The sequence below is a fragment of the Pristis pectinata genome, chromosome 28 (assembly GCF_009764475.1).
Source record: "Pristis pectinata isolate sPriPec2 chromosome 28, sPriPec2.1.pri, whole genome shotgun sequence".
Classification (NCBI taxonomy): domain Eukaryota; kingdom Metazoa; phylum Chordata; class Chondrichthyes; order Rhinopristiformes; family Pristidae; genus Pristis; species Pristis pectinata.
This window is the reverse complement of record NC_067432.1, coordinates 15952063-15965394: the sequence shown is the minus strand read 5'-3', so window position 1 is coordinate 15965394 and position 13332 is coordinate 15952063. Positions and strand designations below refer to the sequence as shown.

General features: G+C 39.8%; 1 protein-coding gene across 4 annotated transcripts in view; it reads right to left on the bottom strand.

The window, feature by feature from the left end:
* atp8b4 (ATPase phospholipid transporting 8B4) overlaps positions 1 to 13332 on the bottom strand; it is a 207194-nt gene that overhangs the window by 51531 nt on the left and 142331 nt on the right. For all 4 annotated transcript variants that reach the window (XM_052040689.1, XM_052040688.1, XM_052040691.1 and 1 more), the window contains exons 9-10: positions 12050 to 12120; positions 7294 to 7376 (exon numbers count right to left, since the gene is read on the bottom strand). In XM_052040689.1, coding sequence (XP_051896649.1) covers positions 7294 to 7376; positions 12050 to 12120 — 154 coding nt within the window. The remainder of the gene's footprint in view (positions 1 to 7293; positions 7377 to 12049; positions 12121 to 13332) is intronic.

The following is a 13332-nucleotide window of genomic DNA, read 5'->3' as shown; positions in this document are numbered from 1 at the left end:
TCTGTTCAATGTTTTAGGGCCTCTGCAGATCAGATTTGTTTGCTCGCTACATAATTTCCCAAGGCAGACAGTTTTCCTCGGTCAGGTTTTGGTAAGTTTCCCAACACCAGATGGTGAATTCGCGAATAAGTGAAATAAGAAATGCACTGACTCAGTCAAACTACATATTTGATCAAACGTTAATTGAAAGATGAGGTGCTTTCCAAAAGCTGTTCTTAACAAAGAATTCAGCAATTTCAGATGAAAACCTCATCTCCCATTTTCTTGGTCAGTCAGTGCAGGTAATGGTTCCGCTGATGGTATTTACTTTCCTCTCAACTCATATGTAGTTTTTTTTTATTTTTCCCATTACCGCTCCTGTCTGCCTTTCAACATTATCCAGCAATCACATTATCAAAGAATGGAGAGAGGGGACTACAAGACTTCCATGGTGATCAGAAAGAGAAGAAAATACCCATCAGGAGAAAGCCAAGTGTAACATTATGAAAGGTTTTAAGAGAGTGTACACAGAGACAGTGTTCTCATTTATAGGGAGGTGCAAAACTAGAGGCCAACAACAGGTAATACTGTCCTCTAACCCAGAGAGCTGTGGGAGTGTGGCCATTGAACATATTCAAGGCAGGGAATGACAAGAGGTATGGGGAGAGAGCAGGAAATGGTGTTAAGTCCAAGATTGGATCAGCCATGATCTTATTGAATGGTGGAACAGGCTAGAGGGGTCGATTGGCCCCATACTTGCTTCCTGTGTTCTCAAGGTAACAAGGATGGCATGAACAGATGAACTACAGTAGCATGGATGTTATAAAGGTTGAAACAGGCGGTTTCAGTGATGGTGTGGGTACAAGGTCTGAAACTCATCTGTGGGTCAAGTAAAACACAAAGGTTCTTAACAGTCTGGTTTTGTTTTAAACAGATAGTTGTGAGACATTTCATGGATGTTCACAGTAATTTTCAGCATGACTGAGAATGTTGTTGAATGAGTAATGCATTGCATTTTTAATCATTTTTTACATGAAAATCAAAAATACTATGAAATAAAATGTCCTGTTTGACAGAAAGTAGAAGGCTGTCCATTTTTCTCAAAAATTAAAGAATGCAGAGTCGTAAATTGCAACAACCTGTACCTTGAAGCATGTGATGTTATTTACATTTAGAAGCATTGTAGTCAGGGAACGGAACATATGACAGGTACCTTGTCAGTAGCATTGGATATTGGACAAGCGGTTCAGCAATCTAGAGATTATATAGGACAGTCTATATGCAACTGTTGACCCCCAGGAACGTGACTGGTTCTTAACTGCCCTCTGAACTGGTGCAGCAAGTCTCTCACTCAAGGGCAATTAGGGACGGACAATCTGTTTCAACCAGTGACACCTACAGCCCCTGAACAAATACAAACAAAAATGAGGGTCATGCTGACAGATAGATTGGAGAGCTGGGAGGCGATCAGAGCAGGCTCAATTTTGTGCTGTAATTTAATAACTCCTTCTTTCCAACCTATCAGACCTACTCATTCCTCTGCCCTATCTGCAACCGATGAAGTAATAGATTGATGACAATGGGACGCACAGTGGCTTTTGATATTTTCTTAGGTAAGCAACATGGATTTAATTCCTGTATTAATGTTTTCAATAGTTGTTGAGCTGGAGAGATTTGAGTTACCAAACACTGAGTTACCAAACTGGAACACATTCTTGTGTGCAACATGATTGAACTTTGGTGAAAAAAGAAATGCAAGTGAAAATTTGGAAATTGAAATGAATGGCAAGTCATCTGTGGCTTTCATTCTGAGTTCACCAAGTCACATATGTACTGTACATGTACATGACCCTCATGCACAGAAACTCTTTTAAGAGGCCATTAGATTAGAAAGAGAAACCAAAGAAAACATTGCAGCTAACACAAGCTACTTCATCAATAAATGAGAAAAAAAAGATTTAAAAACAGGTATTAGACATAACTTAAATATGTTTTGGTGGAATTCCCCTTAATATATCATGGGTTTTACCCATTTTGAATAAAATGCAAATAATATCACATGCTTCAAGGTACAGGTTGTTGCAATTTACTTAAGTCTGCATTCTTTAATTTTTGAGAAAAATGGACAGCCTTCTATTTTCTATCAAACAGGACATTTTATTTCATTGCATTTTTGATTTTCATGTAAAAAAATGATTAAAAATGCAATGCATTACTCATTCAACAACATTCTCAGTGATGCTGAAAATTACTGTGAACATCCATGAAATGAAAATTCACTTGATTTCTTCTTCTAAATTGCATAATTTGAGCAACTTGTGGAAGGAGATTATATGTCTTCCGTTAGTGTGCAAATTGAAATAAGATTTTTGTCCTATCAATGTGCTGACATGTTGAATCAAACTATCATTGTGCTAGAAATGCTGTCAAATCAGTTGACCTTTAACAATTACAAGTTATGCTCCTATTTTGGAGATGAAAGCTAAATGTCAGCCTTTTGTCTGTTCTTCTTGTTAACTCTGTCCAGTCCAAATCCATTCAACTTCTCATTCACTGTTTCTTTGCTGCCAAGGATTTGTCTCTGCCTTTGATGCTTGGATCCATTAACTTCAATGGAACTGACTCAGTAGTAGAAAAGAAGGCACAACTACCACAGTGAAGCAGTCAGTGTTACATTGTAGGGTTGAGTTTCTAGGCAAATAAATTCTGATGTGAATACATTATCAACAAGAATGTGGGCAGTGCAACTCCTGCCTTATTGCACCTGGAGGCCAAGCTATGTTTCAAACTTAATATACATGATAACATTGTGGTTACCTAGTAGGAGACCACAAATGCTTAGACTGAATTTGAATGTGCTGCTAAATCTATTTAAGGGCTGTCACAACAAATAGGTTTTACTGCTTCATTAGTTAGTTAACTCCTAATTTATTTCTGGATCAGTTCCAGCACATAGCTGAACCATCCAAGTCAGTTACTTAGGTCACTGCACTAGCAACCATGACCAAGGTCATTCATCAAGAGAAGACCTAGGTCCAACAAAAGCTTGTTTATCCAGCATTTTATAATCCGGCACACCCCAGCAAATGTAGTTTCAGAAATCTCTCAACACAGTTCACCAGTCTCCAGCACCTGAGATTCTCACTGGATCTAACCAACATATTACGATAGCTTTCTCTGGTGAATTGCAAGGAAAGCCAGCGTCTTTATTTTCTTAAGAGTTAACAAACTTCTATGGTGTACTGTTGAAAATATCCTGACTGGCTGAATCATGGTCTGGTATGGCAATTTGAATGCACAGGAACATAAGAAGCGGTAGAGAATAGTAAATTCTGCTCAATACATCACGGGTACATCCCTCCCCACCATTGGTATTATCTACAGGAGACGCTGCCTCAAGAAGGCAACACCCATCACCATGGTCCACCATCCGGGCCATGACATCTTTCCACAGCTACCATCATGCACCAGGTACAGAACACTTAAGTCCCACACCACCAGGTTCAAGAACAGCTACTTCCCTTCAACCATTTGGTTCTTGAACCAACCAAAACACTAATCACCAATACAGTTTGGCAACACTATGGCCACTCTGATCACTTTGCATTAAAATGGACTTTTGTTCTAATGGTGCTTCTTTTCTTGCAAAAATTGTGTATAATTTATATTTAATTTATCTTTTTCTTGTGAACGCTGCTTATATGACGCTATGTACCTGTGATGCTGCTGCAAGTAAGTTTTTCATTGCACCTGTGCACACATGTACTTGTGCATATGACAATAAACTTGACTTTGAATTTACTGTGTGTAGCTTCAGATACTGCTGGTAGATGTGCTACTGGAAACCTCTCTTTAATTTCCATATAGAGTCATAGAGTCACACTTGGCCTTTTTATCAGATAATCTACTTTATAACAAACTAATACATTTATTAGGTAATATAACTCTTGATTGACTGACACCTGTTAAGTCTGTTACATGCCAGATAACCAAGCTTTAATTGGATTCCATATCCTATGGGCCTTCATGTTCAATGGTATCAGTCAGTATTCAGACATGTATTGTTTGTAAAACTGGAAGTATAATCAGCAGAACATAGACCAATCTGCAAAGCAGCAAACAATCCCACAGCTAGAATGGCCAAGCCAAAGAGCCTCCTCCTGTGCTGTAACAATTCTACGACTATTAAAAGAATGACAGAAAAATGGGACGCTGTGCATTTTAATACAGTGGCCTTTGAATTTCTTTTGCATAGCGCAACAAACTTGTGCATCACACAAAGGAATTTAATCAACAACCCATCTGTAAAACATAATTGTGTACTTACTTTGCTATTCTCATAGGGCACGCTTTGACATCACTTCCACCAAATTCATTTATGCATGTGGGGCCTGTGATTGGTTCATGCCACTCATGCAGAACAGACCTTCACATCAATATGAGGTTCAGGTAGCATTGAAACTCACTGTCACCCCAGTGGAGTGCAGAGTCAAGGCACTGGAACATGTGCAGATTAATGGGTAACAGGTGAATTATCATTGGGAGGTATCCAGGAGAGGATTGATTAGAATCAATTTTTGGCACAAACTGTAAATGAACACTTTAACCTGTATTGTTCTTAGTCTCAAATCACTAAATAACTGATGCCAAATAAAAATAGGTAATAGTTGTAAATCCACAGTTTGCTAATCTAATTAATTGAAGAGCTTGTGAAGCTGCAAAATACTCCTTGTCACTTAAAGATTGCATCCCAGCGTTTAAGGGTTACAGGGAGAAGGCAGAAGTATGGAGTTGAAAAAAAAATCAGTCATGATTGAATGGTGGAGCAGACTCGATGGGCCATATGACCTAATTCTGCTCCTATATCTGATGGTCTCTAAGGAAGGATTTGACAGAGACCCAACCATTTCACTAACATTTCGAAAAGCTACATTACTCTGTAAATAATTTTCTTCACTACTTTTAGCACAGTGTCTCTGGTCTGGAAATGCAGGATCCTTTCTAATCTCAAAAGTTGAGCTGACTCAGGCCTAGCTAGCAGTTGTATGGGGGATCACATTGGAGTAACTGGTATAGAGGCTTCACCTGGAAAGGAGATGGGACCATCAGGTTAGTCTGCCTGAATATCACCTCTGATGAAAAAGACACATTGCAGTGTTTAAGCTGCCCCAATAGTGGCAGGACTCAATTTGAGTTGACTCAGTGAATTACAGTTTCCTTTTTGTTTGAGATCAGTAGCTCAACTCAAAGCAATTAGCTGTTTTGAACCTTTAATTTTTTTAAAAATGGTGTCATATCAGGTCAAGGAAGATCACACTGAAACAGGAATTCACATTTGGTAACTATGTTCCACTTTAAAACATAAGATATCATGTTAATGACTGGTAAAACCACACTTGGCCAATATTTTAACCCTAGTGGCCAGAAAACTGTGTAAACTACCCATCCATGGGTTCTCAATGTATCTGGTGAGAGGCAGTACCTTGGATTTTGTCCAACTGAATTTATAGCTCACTATTCTGGGAAATGAGCCTTTAATCCAAGGAATGTTTAAGACAGCTGTTATGAGATTAAAAGTCCCAAGGGAAGTTATGGATACTTTAGTTGAGTCCTTTTCTTTTTCCTGGCTCCAATACAAACTGGATTCAATTGTTCCAATAAATGTTATAAACAGACCAGAAGGCATCTCCCCTGGTGATACACCAGCAATAAAACCAAAATAATCCACACCTAAATGACCTCAACATTTCCACACCTAAGTGACCTCGATTTTTGTGTGACTTTAAAAGCTACATAATAAACGATATTGCAGGAAGTAGAGTATTGCAACTACATTGTTCCAACACTTACTTTGTAGGTAAATTGATATACGTGTTAGTAGTAAAAGATCAGCAGCCTTTAAAATTAGCTCAGTAATGATCCTGTGGCAACACAAAATTCTGGTCTGCTTGCTGCAAGATTCTGTGTATGGTAATAAGCTCTGTGATCATAAGCTTTATTCTTTAAAGCTTTTTATTTGGCATGCTTTAAAACTTTCCTGATCCTTCAACAATTTCACAGCTTCTAGATAGATTAGTTAGATTGTCAACATAACATTTACAGGCAGATATTCTCAGGAATCTGTCCTATTACAGAACGGCATTATACTATCTTTCACGTGACTGGAGATCAATCTCAGTATCCTACAACCCCACCAGCAATAGACAGCCTGCCAGTGCAGGGAGGTGGCAAGGGAACATGGGACACAGATGTGATGACACAAAGCTAATACCATGGAAAGAAACAGAGAACAAATTCAAGTTGCTTCACATTGCTTCCCTCAGTTTTGTACAAACTAACTGTTTCACAGAGCCGTTCAATATTGATCAATAACTTCACACTTAACAATTAAATTACAGTATATGGAGATATGGGAGTATGGTGGGAAATTGAAGTAGATGTAGGGAAGCAGCCCTGATCTACCTAAATACTGGAAATGGCTCAAGGGCTTGTCTAACCCACTGTTGCTGTTTCTTATGTTCTTATTTTCAATCTTCAGGTGAAATACGGGGCCGGGGGTGGGGGGAGAGGAGCAGAAAGGTGAGGTTCCAAGTACATTGCTCCAAGGAGGCATTAAGCACATTAAATTCTACTCACACAACCTAAGCTTACTGAGGTACATTTCATCAATTGAGTTGTCTGATGATTCATCAAGAACATGGACAACACATACTTGCTTTATATTTATCAGAATATTCAATAAAACCTGACAGCTGTATTACAGACATCATAAAGAGCCATTTGTCATGGCGGGGAACCCTCAATTTTTGATGAATGTGCAACACAGACAAACGTCATTGCTGGATCTGAAAACTGAGTTCGCAAGGTAAAATGGCCAAGTTGCAAGTCTTAAGCCCTTGCAATGAATGAGATCAGCACACACCCATCTTCCCTGTTCATTTACAGTCATTTCATTATGTGGCACCTTACATCATTTCAAATCCCACACATTCTCATTTTCTGTGGGAGTATGATGACACCGGTGATGAATTAATGACCTAAGCGCACAACTGTGTGAAATGGCAAGTATAAACATGGTAAAGACTATGATGTGAATGTGGCATGTTGAAGCACAGCCAAGAACAATATTGTTCATTCTTTATGCAATGAAGTTGATTGAACTTTTCTTAATGCAATTTTTGGTCTTGATCCACCAAGTTATTTCACTGGGTGGAATTTGTACACAAGGTTTCGTAGCCCAATCCCCACAGTGCATAGCTCCCTGCAGAATGTGTTTCATGTGTAATCAGCGTTAATAGAATATGTCAGGCTCACCATCAAATTCTGCCAATTGACTCATATCTGCACCGAGTTCTGATGTTATTGTCAGCGCCTGTCGAACTTTCAAGTTGGTTTCCCTGTTGGAATAAGTAAATAAGAAACTAGTACTCCAGCTTAGACAAAATAAAAGCAGGTCTACATCCAAGGATTTGAACATCTGAATAAATTAAGAAAGAACACTGCAAATAATTCAAACCAAAAACTGTTCCATATTGAGGATTACAGGATCTGGAGCATATTTTGTGCCTTTCACATCCACATAAAGACACATTCAACTTTCTCAGAGTCTTCAAAGCATTGAATAAATGCTGTAGCTGGCCAAGTAAGCTAGTTTAATATCCATAAAACAATTGAATGCACAGCTGAAGAACTGTATTATGGCAAATTTGTGCCATGTTCTCTAAAGACTCTTAACCCAGCTGCTGGTAATATCTTTATTTTAGCACAAAGCACCTTAAAAGCTTAAAAATATCAAAAGAAAATTCCAAGCTCCACAATTCTGCAGAAAGCTCTTCTATAATCCAACTTGCAAAATCAATGTTTAACACAATAAAGAGCATACCTCAAAATGGATCAGTTCTAATCATCTTAAAGCTTTGTAGAGAACAACTCGGAGTCTAATTGACTCTGGTCTCAGCTGTGGCTTAGTTAGTAGCAGTCTCACTAGAATCAAGAGGTTCAAGTCCCACACCAGAGAATTCTATACAAAATCACAGCTGACTCTTTCAATGTTGGAGTTACCCATTTTCAGAAGAATCACTTATCCCTCATCTTACAGCTCAGGCGGACGTAAAAGATGCAGGGACCCTAGCTGAAGAGCAGGAGAACTCTCCCCAGAGCTAACCTTTATTTCTCTTTCATTGACCTTTATTTATCTCTCAACGAACATCACTTAAATAAAGATTATTTAGTTAGTGTCGTATTGCTGTTTGTGGGAGCTTGTTAAGTGCAAACTGGCTGTATTTTTTTAATCAACACCGTTAAAGTGTCCAGAATTATTTTATTGGGTAAGAGGGGCTTTGGGAAGTCTTGAGTGCACGAACAGAAGCCATGTAAATGCAGGTTGTCTCTGTGTTTCCACTTCTGTGTTTGATCTCACTCTGAGCCACCAAATATTAAAGGAGATTGGAAAAACTGGCTAGCAGGTTACTGCATGTAGAACCACCGACAGCACTCACATTTAATAACTGCACAAGGCCAGCTGTTACAGTAATCAGCTGTTAATGTTAAGCAGTGCAATGAAAAAGGTCGGAAGTTGACAATTACAATGCAGTGCTGACTAAAGCACAATTGCCAGTGAAAAGAGAAAAAACTGTAGGAAAAGTATGCCTCATAACCACCAGCAAATCTGATCATTATCCTTATAACTACTGGCTGTTGTTCAGGGACTTTGCCAAGGCAGTTCATTAGTAATCATTTTCACAGTGATGATTTTATTGATTGAAATTATTTGCAATGCAGACAGCTGGGAACAGGAGAGAAAAAACATAGAATGTGGTTCAGGATAAGGAGTCTTACAGAACAGGGAGGGACTGTCAAAGTATTCAGCATGGCTCAAAACACTTAAAACAATTACATACTCAGTTACTTTGAAGCAAAAATAACATTTTTGAAGGGGTTTGCAAAATCTTGTGGGCTGCAGGTGGGAAAATTAATCCAGAAACAGAAACAACCATCAGATCATTTTATGGAAGAGAACGAGGTATATTTTGGTATCTGTAAATCAATAAAAGTCTAGGAAAAGTGGCTCTGAGAAATTCAACGGAAATTTTAATGCACTGCAGAATGTTATTTTTTTCTCTTTGTTTAAAATCAGGTTATCCAATAAGAAAAGGAAATGAAATATTCAACTATCTTTATATTCCTATTTTGTACACATTACATTTAGCCTCGAAAAATTAGGTGTCACATTCATCAACTCCTATTTATAACATAATACTCTAATTCATAAAGGCAGCGTATTCACAGGGTTTACTGCTCATTATACATTCTGCAGCTAACATAGGATGAGTCACTTCTTCATTTCGATTACAGTCTTCTCTGCAATTTTTCTCTGTTCTTCATTGAAGAAATGATGATAAGAGATAACGGAGAATGATTATGCCTTTCACAACCTTAAGGATATTCTACAACCAATGAAGTACTTCTGAAGCCTTGTTATTGCTGTAATGTTGGAAATAAGGTAGCCAATTTGCACACATCCGGCCTGTACAACACTAATCAGACAATTTGGACTTAGCAGAGAAATAAAACTTGGGCCAGGACATTGGGAGAATTCCCTGCTCCATGGAATCTCTTGTATCTGTCTGGGAGAGCAGATGAGTCCTCTCCTCTGACAACACGCACTCACTCAGTATAACACTCCATATCAGTTAGATTTTATTCTCAAGTTTTCCAGAGTGAAGCCTTAAACTCACCGCAATCTGACTGAGAGATGACAGTGCCACCATTAACTCTTGAATTGAAGCAAATCTTTCAGGTACCTTGGGCAAATAATTCTGTAGTTCATGGAACTAACACTTGAACCAATCTTGTAAGAGGCAGATATTTCAGGAATGTTGTATGCTGTATGTGGTGTGGGGTGATGGAGGAATGGGTGTGGTCTCAGGGTGAATGGAAGATGCATCGATTGTTAAGACAGAGTAGACTGAGAGGTTTATTAACAAAAGTGACTTGGGATTTGGCCTATAAGCATTGGAATTTGGAAGAATGGCAGATGATCTCATTGAGTCATAACAGATTCTGAAAGAGAATGACAGGAAAGATGCAGAGATGCTGTTTCCTCTAGATGGGGAGTCCAGAATCAGTGGGGGCCAGCCATTTGGGACTGAGGCAAAGATAAATTTCACCTGTGAGGTTGTGCATGCTCAGTTGTTGAGTGTCCTCAGGGCTAGGATTTTTGGATCCTGAGGGAATCAGAGGAAACGGAGAGCAGATGGCAAAGTGGGCCTGTGCACAGGTTCATGCATGATCTCATTCAGCAGCAGAGGAAACTCGAGGAGTCAAAAGGCTCGCTCCTGCTTCTTCTTCTATAACAAAGGCACCAGGAACATCAGGTTAATCACTGGGAGCTTGTAGTACCGAACTGCCTGTTGCTGCTGTTCAATTGCCTGTATTAGGTGGGTTTTGTCAGCTGGTGATTGGATTATTAAATAAAGTCCCAAAAACGAGAACAAGATGATCAGATCTGATTTTGCTTCACTGCATCTTCTAGTAGCCGGTCATAACATAATGCTGACCACATCAAGCCTGTGACCTGGACCACACTAACATACAAGCAAGAGAAGAGAAGATATCAAGGGCCTGTAGAGAGTCTTTTCTGTGAAGTTGGTGTAGCAGATTTGTAAATGTTTTCATTAAAAGCAAGTTGACTGCAGGTTGATGCACTGATGGAAATCACCACTATTGGCTCCCCCACACCACCAACCTCTACTGGTATGCCAAGCGAGTTAAAGCGGGCATACCTCTGGGCAGGAAGGGAATTAACTTTCCCACCCAACTTGACTGCTGAAGAGGAATAAAAATATAACATCATGATCTGTTACTAAAAATGATAATATTACATTGGTTCCACGAGCTATTTAATTACTTGTTAACTACACTTAAAAGGTTCACTTCAGTTCACCGTTCCACCAATCAGTAAGCTGATTCCATGGGATTGCAGTGAGTCCCTTTCTAGTGTCAGCTCTCATTAGTTCCTTGGGGTTTAGGATGACATTTCTACTCCAGCTCTTTAGGTTCTTAGATGGTTTTATGGGGCTCAAACGTGATCTTCTGAACCTTCCAGAGATTGAAAGTGACTGATGGATCAGTCAGAATGGTAGGTCAATCTGGGAGATTCTGCAATTCTTCTCGTGTTTACTCATGGTGTCTGTGTGCTACCATTATAGAGACCCGAGGCACTCAGTTCCTTCCTGGATATTCCATCTCCATGTCCATAGATTCCCATGAGTCAATGAGGATGTTATTTTTCCAAGAAAGCTTTGAGGACACCCTAGAAGCATTTCTCAATCCCCTTGGAAAGAGCCAATGATCTGCTGTGGCTCAGTTGATAGCATTCTTGACTCCACTTCAGAAATTTGTGGGTGCAAGTCCTATTCCAGGGTTTTGAACACAAGAATCCAGGCTGATCTTTCTGCACAGTACTGTACATTGTGCAAGGGGCTGCCTTTGAGCTGTGATGTTCAATTGGGCCCTGTCTACTTGATCACTTAAAACAACCCATGACATGATTTTGAATGGCAGGGGAATTCTCCCAGAATCCTGGTCAGCATTCATCCTTCAAACAATATCACCACGATAGATTAGCCGGTGAATGTCACCATGTTATTTGTGGCAGTTTGCTGTGAACAAAGAACATAGAACACTACAGCACAGTACAGGCCCTTCAGCCCACAATGTTGTGCTGACATTTTATCCTGTTCTAAGATCTATCTAACCCTTCCCTCCCACATAGCCCCCTATTTTTCTATCATTCATGCGTCTATCCAAGAGTCACTTAAATGTCTCTAATGTATCTGCCCCCACAACCTCTGTAGGCAGTGCATTCCATGCACCCACCACTCTCTGTGTGAAACACTTACCCCTGACATCCTCTTTATACCTTCCTCCAATCACCTTAAAATTATGTCCCCTTAAACAGTCAGATGCCACATTTTCTACATCACAACAGTGACTTCACTTTATAATAATTCATTGGCCGTAAAAAATGGTGCTACAGAAATGCAAGGACTTCTTTCTGGAACCTTACCCATCAAGCTCAGCCGTCTCAACATAACTGAGTCCATGAGGTTCACTGCTTGAGAGCAACAAGATATCCGCCTGAAATCAAATGTGACAAGACAAGGTAAAACAAAAATCAATTGAAATCAAATTCCACAACACACAATCGATTAGCATCCTGAGTCTATGATAGTGCTCTGCTATAATTATGGTTCAGCTTTAAAAATGGACAATGGATTCCTGGGACTGAATGGTAAAAATGTTGTGAAGTTTGCTGGCAGAGTTCCTGCCACTTGAAAGCATAGTTTTGCTCTCATTTGATATATGGAACTGTGAGTTTGTAATAGTTTTGAAAAGGGGAGAATTTCAAGGATTGCACTCGAAGTGAAAGTTCCAGTGAAGCCTGTACCCATGGAAACTGGGGAGGCACAGGTCATAGAGTCTTGGAGCAGAGAAACAGGCCCTTCGGCCCACCATGTTCATGCTAACCATCAAGTACCTATCCATACCAATCCCATTTACCAGCACTTGATCAACAGCATTGGTGATTCAAGTGCTCATCAAGATACTCTTAATGATTGTGAAAGTATCCATCTCCACCATCAACTCAGGCAGTGTGTTCCTGATTCCAACCACCACCTGGGTGAAAAAGTTCTTTTGTTGTCCCTCTCTAAATCTCTTACCTCTTACCTTAAACTCATGCTCCCTAGTTTTATTTACCTCAGCTATAGGGGCACATTTCCTTCTATCTACCCAATCTGAAGTGGATAATTTTAAAAATATTCCAAGAAGAGTTAGATTGTTGAAATCGTGAAGTGCTTTGAGAGGCTGGTCATGACACACATCAACTCCAGCCCCCAGGCAACCTCAACCCACTGCAATTCTCCTACCATCGAAACAGATCCACAGCAGATGCCATCTCCCTGGCGCTACACTCATCTCTGGAGCATCTGGACAACAAAGACACCTACATCAGACTCCTATTTATTGACTACAGCTCCGCCTTCAATACCATAATTCCAAACAAATTCATCTCCAAACTCTTAGGACTAGGACTCAGCATCTCCCTCTGCAAATGCATTCTTGACTTCCTGACCAACAGACTGCAATCAGTAAGGATAAGCAGCAACACCTCTGCCACGGTTACCCTCAACATTGGTATCCTGCAAGGCTGCATCCTCAGCCCCTTACTCTGGTCCCTATACACTCATGCCTGTGTGACCAGATTCTGCTCTAACTTCATCTACAAGTTCACAGATGACACCACCATCGTGGGCTGGATCTCAAATAACGACGAGGTGGATTACAAGG